Source organism: Camelus bactrianus, chromosome 22 (genome assembly GCF_048773025.1).
Source record: "Camelus bactrianus isolate YW-2024 breed Bactrian camel chromosome 22, ASM4877302v1, whole genome shotgun sequence".
Lineage (NCBI taxonomy): Eukaryota > Metazoa > Chordata > Mammalia > Artiodactyla > Camelidae > Camelus > Camelus bactrianus.
In genome coordinates, this window is record NC_133560.1 from 24,816,628 (window position 1) to 24,835,232 (window position 18,605).

Here is an 18,605-nt window from a genome sequence, read left to right on the forward strand (position 1 = left end):
GGGCTTCACTTTGAAGCCACTCTTCCCTGTCTCTTGTCTTGACAAATCTCCCTTTGGGCTCTGATCTGTATTGTTCACGCTACAAGTATCCATCTTTCTTTTAGAGACGTCACACATCATTTCTAAGATAGTGATCTGGGGCTTTCTGAAAACTTGGCTAATAACTAGGTTAATTTACTTGGCCTTTTGCTACTAAGCTACATTGTCTACCAACTTCACTGATCAGGAACTTTGATACTGGAGAAAGGAATGCTCTTTATAGAAGATGAAGCTATGCCAGCCAGTGAGAAGTGATACTTCCCTTTAAAAATGACTAAATTCTTGGTTTTCATGAGCTGTAATGAGACAATTTGGGTCTTTTCTACTCTGGAATAATGAATAGGCTGTGTCTCCATTTCTGAAAACCTAAGTAATGAGCAGAATTACTTAGGGAATTTTGGAATTTCCCATTAGAAAAGTAATAGGAATTTGCCAAGGTAATTGTGATAGTTTTTTTTTTTTTACTGAATAAAGAAATACACAAATTTTATAGAAGACAATTTGGCTATACATGAGATGTTCTTCAAATTGCTTATGATAGTTAATTTTATGTGTCAACTTGGCTGGGTCATGGTGCCCAGATATTTGGTCAAACATTATTCTAGATGTTTCAGTGAAAGTGTTTTTTGACTGAGATTAATGATTAGATCACTGGACTTTGAGTAGAGCAGTTTACTCAAAGAGAGTGGGCCTCATCCAATCAGTTGAATGCCTTAATTGAGCAAAGACTGACTTCCTGGAGAATGAATGAATCCTGCCAGTAGACTGCCTTTGAACTTGAATTGCAATTCTTCCCAGAGTTTCTTTAGAAAATTAAAAATGGAACTGCTATATGATCCAGCAATCCTACTTCATGGTATTTACCCAAAAGAATTGAAATCAAGATCTCAAAGAGATACTAGCACTTGCATGTTCATTGCAGAACTATTCACAATAGCCAAGATCTGGGAACAACCTAAATGTTCTTTGACAAATGAATGGATAAACTGTGAAATACAGTATCACATGTGTGATATGTGAATACTATTCAGCCTGAAAAAAGAAGGAAATCCTGCCATTTGCAATCACATGGGCGAATGTTAAGGACATTACACTAAGGGAAATAAGCCAATCACAGAGAAGACAAATACGGCATGATTCTACTTATATGATTGATCTAAAATAGTCAAATTTATAAAATCGTAGAGGGGAATGGTGGCTGCCAGGGCAGGCAGGAGGGTGAGATGGAGAGTTACTAATAAAAGGGCATTAAGTTTCAGTCAATCAAAATGAGTAAGCTCTAGGAATCCGCTGTACAACATTGTAACTATAGTCAACAATAGTATATGACCACTTCAAAATTTATTAAAAGGATAGATCTCATGTTAAGTGTTCTTTCCACAAATGAAGGAAAAAAAAGAGTTGTCCTTAGAGACACAAATATTAACTGAAGAAAATAGAAATATTATCAGATTCTTAATATAGAAGACCTAATTCTCCATCAATTACTTGGTCATTTGAATGCATCTGATGATGATAAACTCACATGTTGATGTATGTTAATTTAAAAAGTCTGAATTTTTTAATTAAGATGTATGAAGCTTAAAAGTCAGAGGAGGAGTACAGATGAGATTCCTCCTGAGAAGTGGAAGGTCTCAAACCGTACAAAGGACATTTACTTTTCCTATAATCCTGTAGCATTAATATTGACAAATCCTTAGAGACTGGGATAATATGGACCAACTTGGCTAATTATGAGCTCTGTGCATTGAGCTCTCAAGCCCACACAACTGTAAATAATCAGCCTGTGCCCTGCAACCTTTCAGTTTGCTGGTCTCAGTATAGTTGGATCTGTATGTGTGTCTGTCTTCTCTTCCCAGAGTCACTGTGTGCATCAAGGGGTCCATTCCTGACTGTCTTCCTGCCAGTCCCGAGAACGGAGCCTGAACCTTCATCACTTACCAGGCATGGGAAGAGCAGTGGATCGTCATTCTTTTGTCACGCCCCAGCATAAAGGGAGTGCAGTACAGTGAGTACTATTGGAGATACTACATAGAGGAGGGACTGGGGGAGCATTGTTTCTTCATCATCAGGGTAAGCAGGACAGTTGGAGCAGTCAGATGAGAGGACACCAATATGTAGTTTCAGCTCAGAGGTCTATGAATTTCCTGTTGTTGGTTCTGATGGGGATCCTAGGACTCTTATTTGGATTTCTGTTTTCCTCCCACACTGGTTCTAGCTCCCGTTGGCATCTCTCTCACCAGAGCAGGAAGAGTCCCTCTAAACTGTGCCGTAAGCATTCCAAAATGATCATGAAGGTGGATGATGATACCAGATGACCATATACGTGTATCATGAACCTTTATTAAAGATTCCCAAGTACCAAGCTCTGAATTAAGTGCTCCTGGAGGAAGGGTCATAGCTTGTGGTAGAGCACATGCTTAGCATGACTGAGGTCCTGGGTTCAGTCCCCAGTACCTCCACCTAAATAAATACATTGCATTTCTTAGAGAGAGAGAGAAAGTGCTCTGTGTACTTATTTCTTTTCATCTGCATAGTCACCCCAAAGATGTATGTATACAGATTACTGTTATTTTACAGATGAGAAGAGGATTTTAACCTTTTAGTGTAACTTGTACCAGATCATGAGATGGAATGGGATGAAGCCATTTGAATCAAACCATCTGACTCTAGACTCAGGGCACCTGGCCAATATTTTCCCTTTGCCAACCCACTCAATCATTTCACTTCTCTGGCCATTCCATGCAGACACCCTCTGCTCACTGTGATCTTTTTTTTTTTGGAGGTTACTGGTAGACCACATTGGAAAGCTGTGGGTGGCACTGGCTACATCAACCATAGGAAGGATGACTGAGCTCATAGGCAGGGATCACAGAAAGAGCTGGCTCATAACAATTTAGGGAAGATCCCTCTCTTGCCCCTGCTCCTGGATTTTGCCTCAGCTGTCCACTTCCTCCTCCATTCTTGTAATTTAGCCTTTTCCGTTTCAAACAGAGACATAACTTCAATGTCTCAGGTTCCATCCATACTCAGGAAACCAGAAACTATGAAAAGATGTACAGTAGATGTGTCATTGTTAAGACCAGTGGATCTCTGCTTTAAACTTCCTGCATTTTATTAGAGTGAAGAATTTAACTGCATGTGCCTCAGAGATCCATGATACACTTTTAAGTCCTGTCTGCTGTCCTTATTACCTAACGACATGGAGCAAGTTGTTAGTGTCTCTGAACCTCAACATTGACATATGAGTTGATTCTTAGTCGATACCACTCCACTGAGTAAGGACTAAATAGATAATGATACTACCTGTGTGATTAATTATGTGATGGATGTGTACAAGGGTAAAAAATTGATATTATTAATTTTGATAACACTAAAATTCATACCATTTGACCAAAATATCCCATGACCTGACAGTTTGGTTTTTAATGGATACCTGACAAAACATTTTATTTTTGTCCCTGGGCAAGTACGTAATGAGTATTTGGAAGGAAATGACTGAGTTACATTCATTTCTGATTCTCCAGAGCTTATATCATCTTTGGCATAAAGTAGGCAACAATAACGACAACACCACCAACACCAACAAAACCCTCCCAAATATGGCAAATACTGAATAGGTCCTTCTTTGGTTCCCAGAAACAGCATAGTCATATGTCTTGTACACTGTTGCTTTCCTGCCTGTGCCTGTGTGATGTCCCACAGGACGAGAGACAAGATAAAATAACACTTGTGTGTGTGTGTCATAAACTTTGAGTGGGTCTATTATTTTCCACTTAAAACCATCTACCACATTCAATTATTAAAAAAACTATCACAAGGATTTTCATAAATATGAAAAAGGAGGAGGCAGAACGAGGAGGTAAATTTTATTGTGTGGGCTGAGACACATTTTAGGATTTCAAGTCATTCTGTCCCATGCCCTGAGACCAAAGAGCCTTCAGATTCTGTGCCCTATAATTACATAAAAAGTTACTAAAACTTTCTTAAGATTGCATTTCATCAGTAAACCCACTGTTTCACTAACAATGCAAATTCTGTTTACAAAGCAATGACCAACTATTTATTAAGTTCCACTCCCCCCACATGCTACAGATCACTGGAGATGACTGTTATCCTCCCAATTTCCAGATAAGGAACATGAGCACAGAGAGGTTGAGGGATTTATACACACATCTGTGGATTAGGATAATGAACCAGCAGTCTCAGGGGCACTAGTGTCACTAACATGGTGGACCGTAGAATTTTCTGTGAATAGTAACGCACTTCATAGTCCAGTTTGAAAATCTGAGACATGGAAATACTATTCCCTATGTAAGATTCAGGATTTCATACAGAGTTATCATGGAATGACTATTATTAGGTACTTCAGTAATACTTCTTATTCTGTACTTTAATAATAGCATGTAATTGGTAGCAACTAATTTTTCTGTTAGGGAAACAAATGTAGACAGCAAGCAGTAAAATTGAACATGCACATATCATAAAGAAATTCTCACTTGTATGATATGGAGAGAGGCAAAAGAATTTTTATAGGATTGTCAAAATAAGGAATTGGTAAATTAAACAAAGTTTATTCCTCAAGTACTGCTATGCAGTTAAAGTATCCTATCTAGATGTATGCACTTCACAGAAAGATGTAAACACAGTGTTGTACACAAGAATATTTTAGATGTTATATGTGTAGTCATGTACTATTTACATAAAATTTCAAAACTTTATAAATACATAAATATATACTAGCATTACGGAAACACTAACAGAAAATATACCCACCAAATTCATGACAGTGGTTGCCTTGGGGGACAGGCCTGCAGGGCAATGAGATAATACAAGGGTTTAAAGAAAACAAATTTTATTGATAATTTTTTCAAATCTCTATGAAATATGAGTTTTGAAGCAAATACCATTAAATGCTTATGCTTATGTTTTTAATGTAGGTATTGGATATTAATGATAGTAATAATAGGCAACATTAATTGAACATTTTCTAAGTGTGTGGCAATATTCTATGGTGGCGTTCTTGACCATGGCTGTACCTTAAGAACTCTAACAATCTCGCTCATGTGGAATTATCACTTAACTGGTTCTAGGCTGTGGCCAGGGCATCAGCACATTTTACAATGTTCACAGGTAAATATAATAATCAACTAGGATTCAGAACCATGGGTCTGAGCACTTTGTGTCTTAACCCAGTAAGGTAAGTTCAGTTATTATCTCCATTTTACTGATGTGGAAACTCCCTAGACGTTTGTTATATTAGTCTCTCTGTTCTTTTCTCTTTTGCATTTTCCCCCAAATTAAATCATAGTGTGACCTGTCAAGGGAAATGAAGATCAGAGTTACCTTCAGGGAGTTGATTTAAGAGAACTGCATTTTAGAATTAATTCAAAGGAGAATTGATTTGAAGAGAATCCTCCCTGTTTCAGTAAAGATTGAAGTTAAGTTGGCAAAAGAAGACTGGGTTTCAGACCTGATTTGGTGGCATCCTATGGTCCTAAATTCCTCAATTGTAAATAAATGAGTTGAATTTGAGGAAGACACAGCACTTCCAAATGTTTAGGATTAGAAATACATGTAAGCACTTTGACCCAAGCCACTACAAAGTGGAGACCAAAGAAACAAAGACCAGTGCCAAATACCAGGTGTTTCCCTGAGATTGCACAGGGTTGATATACGTCCTGCATAAGATGACAAATAGGAAGGAAGTATTTCTAAAAAGTTAGTTATTGTTTAATATTGAGGAGTGCACTGTGCACTAATGCCATCTGTGGAGTCAATGATGCTGTATAATTTTGTGCATTTACCAACACGTATTTATTGAAATTTGAAGTCTACTAAGGCTAAGGTTAGGAGTTACATTTGAAAAGAATTTCCCCCTCCCCAATTTTTGAGATGTAATTAACATATTGCACTGTACAAGTTTAAGGTGTACAGCATGACTTGACTTATATACAGTGAAATGATTACCACAATAAGTTAACATCCATCATCGCATATAGATAGAAAAAAAAGAAGGAAATACTTTTTCCTTATGATGAGGAGTCAGGATATACTCTCTTAACAACTTTCAAGTATACCACAGAGCAGTGTTAACTATGGTCATGTTGTACATTGCATCCCTAATACTTATTTACCTTATAGCTGAAGTGTGTACCTTTTGGCCACCTTCAACCAGTTTCTCCACTTTCCACCCCAACCCCCAGCCTTTGATAATCACAAATCTGATCTCTTTTTCTGTAAGTTTGGTTTTTTTTTTTTTTAAGATTCCTCATATAAGTGAGATGACATTACTTGTCTTTCTCTGTGTGGCTTAGCCTAATGCCCTCAAGGTCCATTCATGTTGCAAATGACAAGATTTCCTTCTTTCCTATGGATGAATACTATCCCATTGTATATATATCACATTTTCTTCATCCATTCATCCATCGATGGATACTTAGGTTGTTTCCATGTCTTGGCTATTGTAAATAATGCTACAGTGAACATGGGTGTGCATATAACTTCTTGAGTTCATTTCCTTAAGACAAATACCCAGAAGTGGAATTGCTGTATCCTATGGTAGTTCTGTTTTTAATTTTTTGAGGAACCTCCGTACAGTTTTCCATAGTGGCTGCACCAATTTACATTTTCACCAACAGTGCACAGGATTCCCTTGAAAAGACTTTTAAAAGACAACCCACATATTTGAGTAAGCATGTATTTCTATAGAGGAGGGAAGTCAGAAAACTAGAGAATAAGAAAACCTGTGAAGATAGCTGGCACATAAAAAATCTTTCTAATTATGAACATTTGACTTTAGAATCCGGATGTGTACTGCTAGCTATTATACAGTTTATCAATATTCTAAATTGAAGGAATTTCTTGCACTGTATCAGAATCAAATGAGGCTGCTTCTAAGTATTTTAATCCGAATGATTTTTTTCTTAAAGGGAGAAGTATGTATTTTATTCAATATTTCATTTAAAGAGTAGACTGTATTTTACTATGATTATGGATTTGTTATCTGTATATTACCTTGCTCCCCTAACAATATTCAGGCCAGTGTATAGAAAGAGGTAAGTAACATAGAAACCAATGAGGAAACAGTTCTAAGAAAACTGAATTTGAGGCACTGAGAAATACTGCTGAAGGTACCGGGGTATATGACCCCAAATGTGAATACTTTGCTTGTGAAACACTTGAATCCAAAACTTGGACACAGTGCTGTGTGCCCAGTTACTTATATACTTTCTTCCAAACCTCTTTTCTTTTTCAAAAGATGTCCAAGCTACACAGAACAACAAAATCTAACACGTGTCTCAGAATTCTTCCTCGTGGGACTCTCAGATGATCCAGAACTGCAGCCCTTCCTCTTTGTCCTGTTCCTGTCCATGTACCTGGTCACCGTGTTGGGGAACCTGCTCATCATCCTGGCTGTCACCTGTGACTCCCACCTCCACACCCCCATGTACTTCTTCCTCTCCAATCTGTCCTTGGCTGACATCGGCTTCACCTCCACCACCGTCCCCAAGATGATTGTGGACATCCAAACGCACAGCAGAGTCATCTCCTATGCAGGGTGCCTGACTCAGATGTCTTTTTTTATGCTTTTTGGATGTCTGGATAGTCTCCTCCTGGCTGTGATGGCCTATGACCGGTTTGTGGCCATCTGTCATCCCCTGCACTACTTGGTCATTATGAACCCACGTCTCTGTGGCTTGTTGGTTTTGATATCACTTTCCCTCAGCCTTTTGGTCTCCCAGATGCACAATTCAGTGGTATTAAAACTTACCTACTTCAAAGATGTGGAAATTTCTCATTTCTTCTGTGACCCTTCTCAGCTCCTCAGCCTTGCCTGTTCTGACCCTTTCACCAATAACATAGTCATGTATTTTGTTGGTGCCATCTCTGGTTTTCTCCCTATCGCAGGCATCCTTTTCTCTTACTATAAAATTGTTTCCTCCGTTCTCAGACTCCCCTCATCAGGTGGGAGGTACAGAGCCTTCTCCACCTGTGGCTCTCACCTGGCCGTTGTTTGCTTATTTTATGGAACAGGACTCGGTGTGTACCTCAGCTCAGCCGTCTCGCTTTCTCCCAGGAAGGATGCAGTGGCCTCCGTGGTGTACACTGTGGTCACTCCCATGCTGAACCCCTTCATCTACAGTCTGAGGAACAGTGACATCAAAAGGGCCATGAGGAGGTTCCTCAGCAAAGCCATCTAATCTCAGTACCTGTCTTCCGTTTGTAGTTTAGGTTGGAAAATGCAGCCGTAGACCTGGGAATCCTACCTCTCTCATCACATCATTTTTTGTAGCTCGATAGCATTCACTCTTCTCCTTGCTTAACACCTGAATATTGCTGCCTTTGGTGTTTCTTTAATGAGACTGGCAGGGCTGGGGCAGAGTTCCAGGATCCTTTGTATATCATAATCACTCCATGGCTGAATCGTATTACACCCATGGAAATTCTATACTTTATCATTGGTGGCCCAAGCATCCTGTAAAGATGAACAACTCTCTTTTAGTATATTTAAAATGTATATCTTTTCTATAGCTCTTGTGTATTCTCCGTGCTAATTTCTATTTATCAAATTGGTATATGCAGGTTATGTGTGAGGATGCATGTCACTGCTTCTCAGCCTTGGCTTTTATTGAAGTCATTTGGGAAGCTTAAAAATACTGACATCTGTGTCTCACAACCAGAGATTCTGATTTAATTGGACTTGGGTGTGCCCTGAGCATGAGGATTTTTTAAAGCACTCAGATAAATCTCGTGTGTGGCCAAGGTCGAGACCTACTTATCTAAGTCAGATCTTTTATTCAAAGATGACTTGTATGCCTTTGGGTCCTAACTGCTCATGGACAAATGCCAAAGATCCTAAGAGATGAGACCTCAAAGAGGGAAGATATGAATAGCCTCCTGTTGCAACAGGCAATGCATTTTCCTCATTATTCCTGATGTTTCTTCAAATATCTTCTCTCTCTACACCATAGAGCTGAGTCTATGTGATTGGTTATGAAGTTCTTTTCTCTGCTCCAAACTCATACTTCTTTACTTTGCTTTGGAGTGGAGTTCTTGAAATCACTGCTCTGTTTTCCATCTTGTGTTCCATCATCCTGTTCAACAGTGGTCAGTAAAAGTCTCTATGTCCTAAAACTCAGCTGTTCCTTTTATCCCCTCAAGACTGGTGTACAGCTTCTTCTTTGTTTAGGTAACCACTTAGATCTTTTTTGCCTTTCAGTCTTTCAAAAAACTGTTTAACCAATTCCCCACATTGAATTTTCTTCATTACAATGATTATTTGGTTTCTCTTTTCTTGATTGAACCCTGACTGATATTGTAGCATGTAGTATAAAAGTCTGTTGTGAGGTGTCTGTGACTGGAAGATTGCAAAATGTACACAGGGAATAAAGTGGTTGTCAAAGATATGTCTTAGTCATGGGTATACAATTGTAGAATAGGCGATGATACCGTATTTCCAATTGCCGTTTGCCTGAGCGTCATTGTCACTCAAGTCATCACAATAAATGTATCCACTTTTATATTACTTTAGGATTTCAAAGAACCATGTTGTCAGCTAAAGGGAGCTCTTTCCTTTTGCTAGTTAACAGCCTGGTTAGGACTTCACTGGGTTACCATGCTTCCCTGTCTTTTGTCACAATAACTCAGCCTTTGGGCTCCTTTTGAGTTTTGTAAGATATCTACTTACAAAAGGTATCTATACTCTTTAGAGATGTCACACATTGTTTTGGGGGTAGTAATCTTAGTTCTCTGAATGCTTTCCACAACTCATTTAATTTGCTTTACATTTTACCACTAAGGAAAATCACCTACCAAATGCATTGATGAGAAACTTTGATATTGACAAGGAATGCACTTGAGAGAAGGGAAACAGCTCAGTGGTAGAGCACATGCTTAGCATGGACAAGATCCTGAGTTCAATCCCCAGTACCTCCTTTAAAAAAAAAATGGGAATGCACTTGGCAGAGGAAGAATTCATTTAGTCAGTGGGAAGAGATGTTGCCCAATGAAAATTACTAAAATATTATACCTGCGTATCCACTTATGCAAACCTAAACAATAGCCAAGAGCCTTGAAATGAGCCAAAGGAATGTTGCTTTTGTGTGTGTGAGGTTAAATTTCCAGTTTTTGTTCTGTTAAATTTACAACCTCCTGTTTTCTTATTACACCATCTTAAAATTCTCAAAGCAAATGAATATAGTATTTTTTAAGTCTGAAAATACTGTAATAAAAACACCCGCATACTAGATTTGCAACAACATTTATGAAATGCCTTTCCATAATGTTCACAATTGGTAAACAGGGGAGTAAATACACTTGCAACATAAATTGGGTTGAATTTTAATGATTAAAAACAGTATGAGAAATACTTAATTTAAAAATATTCTCAGATGACTAGAAAATGGGATAAGTTATACCTACATTTCGACTTGTCATACAGGGCAGCTTTTTCTGATCAAATTATTTCATGTCTCTTTTCTGGCTATTAAAGCCCATCCTATTAGTACTTCTGGAACAGTGGTGAATAGAACAGACCTTATTCTGGAGGTACATGCACCTCATTTGTAAATAAAAATCGAGCACTGTTTTTGTTGCTTTTTTATTCTAATATTATTGTGACATAATTGACTATAACATTGTGTAAGCTTAACGTGTACAATATGATGTTTTCATACATATATCTTTTGCAAAATATTTACTAATATAAGATTAATTATCACACCCTTTACATCACATACTTCGTATTTGTTGTTGTTTTAGGGTGAGAACTCTAACTCTTCTCTCATAGCAACTTTCAAGTACACAACACCATAGTGTTACCCACTGTCACCATGATGTACATGAGATCTCTGTAACTGATTCCTCTTATAATTCAAACCAGTATCTCCTATTTCTAACACTTCTCAGCCCCAGACAACTGCCATTCTACTCTCTGTTTTTATGAGTTCAATATTTTTAGAATCCACAAAAGGGAGATCATACATCAGTTATCTTTCTCTGTCTGACTTATTTCACTTAGCATAAGGCCCTCAGGTTTTATTCATATTGTAGTGAGTGGCAGGATTTCCATCTTTCTCCTGGCTGTATAATATTCCATTGTGTGTACTACTGGTATGTCACATTTTCTTTATCCTTTCATCAATGGACACTAGGTTGTTTCCATTTTTTGCTATTGTGAATGATGCTGTAATGAACTTGCTAACTGACTTATCTCTTTGAGATAGTTATGTTATCTCATTTGGACAATACCCAGAAGTGGGATTGCCTCAACACCCAGTCTCTCCCTCACACATCCACCTCTGCATATCTGCCATGTGTTCTCCCCTAAAAATACCCTTTGTCACTTATATCCACACAGGCAAATAACATTCTTTCTTCCATATCCAATTTGATTTGATATACATTTAAGGTTTCTTCATATCACTTAATGACAGACCAATATCTGCATTCCTCAAGAGAGAGATCTCTGTCAAGAAGGCTGCAGTGGATAGGATTTAGATGGTTACATCACACAACTCTCCACATACATCCCACTCTATCCACCAGAAAAAAAATAGATTAGACAAATTTAAATGGTCTTCAAGAGCTGAAAACACAAAGAAATATAAAGGAAGCATATTCTGGGGTGAATTGATTCCTCTCTAGTTAGCAGAAAACAGAAACATTGGGGACATCTGTTCATTTTGGTATTGGAATGGCTGCAAATTGGCCTAATGTTGATGGAGGAGCTCTCCTAGGGTGTCAGAACCAGGGTTTCTACCTGAGACTGCATAACCAGAAGCAGTAGAGGAGGGTCTACAGAAGTACCCAATGGAGAGGAAGTTCTCCCCATTTCTAGTTTGTCACCAGAGAACTTTTTATTGAGATCATGGCAGTGAGTTGAATTTGGTACTATGCTGGAAAGCAGGTAGACGTGACGAGTCTTGAAGTGCTTCAAGCAGAGTCCTTATAGGGGATGAGGCCTGTGTGGTGGGCAGTATCTGAGATGTTCACAATAATACTAACTCCTGGTGTTCATGCTCTCGTTGACTGTGCAGTATACCTAGGGACTCCCTTCCAACAATGCGAATGCGGAAGAAATGTTGGGTAGTCACTTCTGAGAAAAGACTTTAAAAAAATCTAGTTTTCCTTTTTTGACTTTCTCTTGCTCTCTCCTTGCTCATGTTGATAGAACCCAGTTCCATGCTGTGAGCTGCCCCAGCAGGGGCTCATGCATCAAAGAACTGAGGAATTCTTTGGACAGTGTCCTGGGTACATGTGAATCCTACCAACAGCTTTGTGAGTGAGATTGGGAGTGGTCTTCCACTAATCAGACCTTGAGATGACTAGCCCTGGAGACACCTTGACTGCAAACTTCTGGGAGGCCCTCTGAAATACTTAAGTAAAGTATCAGTTACCATATAAATATGTAAAAATCAATAGTTTTCTAAATAGACTCACAGACATAGAAAACAAATTTATGATTACCAAAGTAGGGGTGGGGTGGGATAAATTAGGAGTCTGGGATTAGCAGATACAAACTACTATATATAAAATAGATAAACAACAAGGTCCTACTGTTTAGCATAGGGAACTATATTCAACATCTTGCAATGACCTATAATGAGAAAGAATATCAAAAGGAATACATATGTGTATAGCTGAATCTCTATTCTGTACACCAGAAACTAACACAACATTGTAAATCAATTATACTTCAATAAAAAAAATAGTTTTCTAAATCTCCACCATATGAAATGCCAACCCAAGCAAAGATGAAGGAAATTAAAATAAGAAGTTATTCTTACAAATATTAATTGAGAAAATAGAGAGTATCATAGCCTTGGTATAGAAGACCTAATGCCACTTAGATTTCATGATTAATCCAATGGATTTATAGGTGTCAAAATCATACATGGAGTGGTTACATTTTTAAAGCCTGAATTTTACTTCCTACAACCTGGAAGTAAGAAGCAGAGAGTATAGCTGAGCAGCCTCCTGAGGAGAGGAGGCACTCAGAACCATCCAGGGACATTTACTTTTCTTTTCTTCCTCCTCCTATTAATATTAGCAAGTCTCCAGAGATTGGGACAGCACGGACCAACTGGCTAATTATGAGCTTTGTGCATTGAGCCCTAAGGTCACACCATTGTAAATAATTGGATGGTGCCTCCAGCCTTTTAGTGTGCCACTTCTAAGAGCATGGCTCCATGTTTGTGTCCCCACCCTCTATAAGAAACTCTGTTGGAAGGTCTCAGCCTGAGTCTGTCTCTGTGCCAGTTCTGAGGAGGGACCCTGAGACTTCATCACACACCAGGCAGGAGAGGGGCAGTGAATCTGCACTCTTTGGTTGTGCTACAGCAGGGATGCAGACCAGCCCAGTAAGTGTTGATATGAGACAGTGATTGAGAGTGGGACTGTTGAGTTAATTATTTTCTCCTCAACGAGACTAACCTGATGGTTGAGACAGACAGGGGGGAGGGCACTATTGTATAAAATTTTGTAACAAAGCCCTCTGAAGTTGATGTTCTTGGTTGTGGCTGGGGATGTGAGAACCCACATTCAGAACTGTGATTCCACCCCCACTAGTTCTGGCTCTGGCTGGCAACCATAGCAGCAAATGGGTCTCTCTAAATTTCCCTCTAAGCACTTCAAATGATCCTGAAAGTGATGATGAGTATGAAGTCGAGGAGGATGGCATTAACTATAACATCATGGAATGTTACTGAGGGCTTCCTAAGTGCCAAGCTCTCAAGTATGTGTTTTATGTATCTTGTTTGATTTCATCTGCATAATCTCTCCTAAATTATAAGGAGAGATTATTATTCTTTTAATAAGAGGAAAGCACAGCATTTTATGTAACATGTACCAGGTCATGAGTTAGAGAGGGTTGAAGCCTGGGTTGAAGCCAGTCAGTCTGGATAGACTGACTCCAGACATAGGGCATCTGGGCAGTCTTACCCCTGCCAACCAGTCATGTCACTGCCAAGTCAGGCCAGCCAGAGACTCCTGATCACTATGCCCTTCCCTTTGGAGTTTTCTGGAGGACCACAAAGGAGGGTAGTAGGTAGTGCTTGCTGCATGGACTCGAGGAAGGGTGGCTGAGATCACAAGCAAAGGTCATAAAAAAGCAACACGTGATAATTTAGGGTTGATCTCTCCATTGACCCTGCTCTTGGATCTCACTTCAACTGTTCATTTCTTCCTTTATACTTATAGCCAGCCTACTCAATCACAAAAGGAGATGCAAAGTCAGAGTCTGGGGGTCCATTCCTACTCAGAAAAATGAAAACATTAAAAAAAAAGTGCCTCAGATGTATATGTGGTTAGACCTCTGTACCTTTGCTTACAACTTTCCAGAAGTCTGGAAACAATGAAATTTAGTATGTGGGACTCTGAGACTGACAAGTTAATTTTGAATCTTGTGTGCTCCACTTCTCCTTAGTGTGTTTGGGGAATTTCCTTAGTATTTCTGAGACTTTACATTGTCAATTGAGTTGATTCCTAGTTGATATCCCTCACTGAATTAGGACCGAACAAATAATGGATGCCTTCTATGCAATGACTATATGATGGATGCATAATGAGAGGGCATAGACATTCAAGAATTTTGTTACTAATAATGATAATGCTGATTCTCATGTCATTTGACTTACATTTCTAGTAACCTGATGTTATGGTTTCCCTACATCGCTGACAGGCCATTTTATTATTGTTTATACAAGTACATTCTTCATATGAAGAGAAATGCCCAAGGCTCACTTATTTCTGATTCCCAAGAGCCTGTGCTCTATTGGCACAGAAGAGGCACCAAGAATTTAAAAAAAACCCAGTTAAATATTGAATAAACCCTTACATTTTTCACAGAAACACTGTGTGGGCAATACCGCTTCTACCCAGCGGACTGTTCATGCCAGTGTCTTCGTGTTTTTCAGGAATGTCCCATAGAACTAGAAACAAGATAAAATAGTGCTTATTTGTGTCTGTCTCTTGGGCTTTCCATGGGACATATTATTTCCCATTTAATAGCATGTGCAGCATTTAATGATTGAAATGCCACTGTAGAGATTTTTTTAATATGGGGAAATAAAAGAGAAAAGAGATGGTACGTCTTACTGCATGTGCTGAGACACATTTTAGGACTTCATGTCACTCCATTCCAGTCTCCTGAGACAGAAGAGGCTTTGATCTCTCTCTGCTATAAAGCCCATGGAATGTCATTAAATTTTTGATATCATATTTTATGACTAATCATGCTATCCCAATAATGATTGAAATTCTTTATAAAAAATGACTAAATATTTTTAGGTTCCAAACCTCCCTTAGGCACCACACATTTTCTAGATGTGGGTATTAGACTCTTTATTTTCAGGAAGGAACAGAAACACAGAGAGGTGGAGAGATTTACACGCCCTTCGCATACAGAAGGTGAAGGTCCAGGACTGAAACACTGATCTGCTTCTTCCTGCACCAGTTCTCAGTCCCCTCCCCTGCAGACTAACAAGTGGTTCTATTCAAACCGACTTTAGTCCCAGATATGAAGTGACGGTAGAAGAATTGATTCATCCTCTTTTGCTTCAGTGAGGTCACCTGTAAATTATGGGAATGAGGCAGTAGTTCACAGGGGCCATAATGGTACTAACATAGTGGACTGTAGGGTTTTCTATGAATAGTTATGTTTTGCAGTCCAGTTTTGAAATCTAAGGTTGAAAATATTTCCTGTACAAGATGAAAATGTCAGGTGCAGATATCATGAAATTATCACAAGACAGACTTTGAGGATATTTTCAAAAGATGTCTTTTTAAAAGAGAATGTAGTTGACAGAAAATGATTTGTACTGAAACAGATACAGGCAATTAATATTAGTAAAACTGAAAATGCACCAATTATTAGAACTGAACAGCTAATCACCACTCACATATTATATATGAGTTCTCATTTGTATGATATGGAGAGAGGTACAAGAATTTTCATAGGATTGTTGTAAGAAGAAACTTATATAAATAATGTAAATATAAAAATATATAATGTGATGTAGATATTTATATATAAAAATACATTAAATTATATTTTAAACACATATGAAATATATGTTTAAATTTGTTACATTTATATTAAAATATATACATATAAATTTATAGACTGAATAAATTATCTCTTCCCTTACATAATAATGTGCACCAATAAAATGTTTGAAGTAGTTGCATATACTTCAGTAAGAGAGTTAATTTTAAAATTATGGTAAACATTTACGTTTCAGAGTCAATATGGGTAGTATTCTGTTTAGGTAAGATTTTATGAAAGCTGATTATGAATATGTAGATCAATTTTACATTAAGTAAACAGTGACAAAAATATACCCATCAACTTCATAATATCAGTTATTGTTGGTGGACAGGTTTGTAGAGGAGTGAGATTGAGCTGAGATATAAAGAAAACCAAATTTTATAGGTAATTATCCAAATCTCCATAAAACATGAGATCAGAAGCAAATGTTATTAAATGTTTATATTTAAAAATAGATGGTGGGTATTGAGAGTAATAACAGGTAATATTCATGGCATTTTTCTACGTGTTGAGTGACATTCTAAGGTAGTGTTTACTAAGCTGCACATTAGAGTGCCCAAGGAACTCACATGTAAAGATTCCAAACCTGGTTCCAGGCTGAGGCTGGGGTAGCTGTGTATTTTAAAATAAGCACACTCAATTATGAATCAACTGGAAATGAAAACCACTGGTCAAAACAATAGAAACGATTTTTTAAAACTTTCTTACAACAGTCCTATTTGGTAGGTCATTTCTTACCACAATTGTGTAGATAAGGAAACTGCCCAGATGTGTTTTTTCATTGTTCTATTTTGAATTTTTCTCAATTAAATCATAGTGTGACCTGCCAGCATAATGAACCTGAACTACCTTCAGGTAGTAAACGTGATGAAATAGCAATTCCTTTATTCAGAAGAGTTGACGTGAAAATCTTAACTAGATACAAGCAGGCTGGATCTTGACGTGGCTGTGGAACTCCTCTGGTACTAAACTCCTCAACTGTAAATAAGAGGGTTTATGATCAGGAAAATAAGGTATATGAAAATGGAACCATTCATATCAGGAAATGAAAGTCAAAACTCCAATCAAACATCACCTCCCATCTGTTAGGATGCCTATCATCGGGAAAACAAAAGGCAGCGTGTGCTGTGGAGGATTGGAGAAAAGGGAGCATTTGCACATGGTTGGTGGGAATGCATATGGGTACAGAGATTACAGAAAACAGAACGGATGTTCCTTAAAAAATTAAAGACTGCTACTAGTTAAAATAGCGCTACTATTATTGTGATTATGGATTTATTGTCTCTAATATTTGGGTTCCTCTTTTACCATTCTGTCCAGTTTCTTTAAGTAAGTTTGTATAGAAAGAGGTGAAAAAAATAGGAACAAATGGGGAGACAGTTCCAGTAGATAGAATTGGTCACACTGAGAAATGTTGCTAAGGATACTTGAGTGTATGACATTAGCAATGAATTGCTTGAATCCACAATATGGACACAGTGCTACATGACATTTGCTTATTTCCTTTTTTTCCCAATCATCTTGTCTTTTAAAAATGGTGTCCAAGCTACATAGAACTGAAAACCTAACAAGTGTCTCAGAATTCTTCCTCATGGAACTCTCAGATGATCCAGAACTGCAGCCTTTCCTCTTCGGGCTGTTCTTGTCCATGTACCTGGGGATCATGTTGGGGAACCTGCTCATCATCCTGGCCGTCAGCTCCGACTCCCACCTCCACACCCCCATGTACTTCTTCCTGTCCAACCTGTCCTTGGCTGACATCGGTTTCATCTCCACCACCGTCCCCAAGATGATTGTGGACATCCAAACTCACAGCAGAGTCATCTCCTATGAAGGTTGCCTGACTCAGATGTGTATTTTTATCATTTTTGTATGTATGGATGACATGCTTCTGACCGTGATGGCCTATGACAGGTTTGTGGCCATCTGTCATCCACTGCACTACCTGGTCATCATGAACTCCTACCTCTGTCGCTTCTTCATTTTTGTATCTTTTTTTATTAGCCTTTTGGACTCCCAGCTGCACAATTTGCTTGTGTTACAGGTCACCTGCTTTAAGGATTTGGAAATGTCTAATTTCTACTGTGACCCTTCTCAGCTCCTCGACCTTGCCTGTTCTAACACTTTCACCAACAACATAGTCAGGTATTTTGCTGTTGCCATCTTTGGTTTTCTCCCTTTTTCAGCAATCATATTCTCTTACTATAAAATTCTTTCCTCCATTCTCAGACTCCCCTCATCAGGTGGGAGGTACAGAGCCTTCTCCACTTGTGGCTCTCACCTGGCCATTGTTTGCCTATTTTATGGAACAGGACTCTGTGTGTACCTCAGCTCAGCCGTCTCACTTTCTCCTAGGAAGGATGCAGTGGCCTCCGTGGTGTACACTGTGGTCACCCCCATGCTGAACCCCTTCATCTACAGTCTGAGGAACAGTGATGTCAAAAGGGCCATGATGGGGTTCCTCAGCAAAGCCACCTAATCTCAGTACCTGTCATCCGTTTGCAGTTTAGGTTGG

General features: G+C 38.5%; 2 protein-coding genes across 2 annotated transcripts in view; both read left to right on the forward strand.

Annotated features, from left to right (window-relative positions):
- The window catches only part of LOC105068427 (putative gustatory receptor clone PTE01), a 23,427-nt gene extending 12,254 nt beyond the window's left edge, over positions 1-11,173 (forward strand). The window contains exons 2-3 of the mRNA XM_010954289.3: positions 1,899-2,047; positions 7,301-11,173. Of these exons, the coding sequence (XP_010952591.1) occupies positions 1,986-2,047; positions 7,301-8,243 (1,005 nt within the window). The 5' untranslated portion in view covers positions 1,899-1,985 and the 3' untranslated portion in view covers positions 8,244-11,173. The remainder of the gene's footprint in view (positions 1-1,898; positions 2,048-7,300) is intronic.
- A 5,028-nt stretch (positions 11,174-16,201) lies between these two features.
- On the forward strand, positions 16,202-18,587 carry LOC105068428 (olfactory receptor 7E24-like). The gene has a single exon (XM_010954290.3). The coding sequence runs from the start codon at positions 17,625-17,627 to the stop codon at positions 18,567-18,569; it is 945 nt and encodes a 314-aa protein (XP_010952592.2). The 5' UTR covers positions 16,202-17,624; the 3' UTR covers positions 18,570-18,587.
- Positions 18,588-18,605: the final 18 nt, after the last annotated feature.

What these genes read in the sequence shown, in the direction of transcription:
- LOC105068428 (XM_010954290.3), top strand. Translation starts at nt 17,625, where the DNA reads ATGGTGTCCAAGCTACATAGAACTGAAAACCTAACAAGTGTCTCAGAA.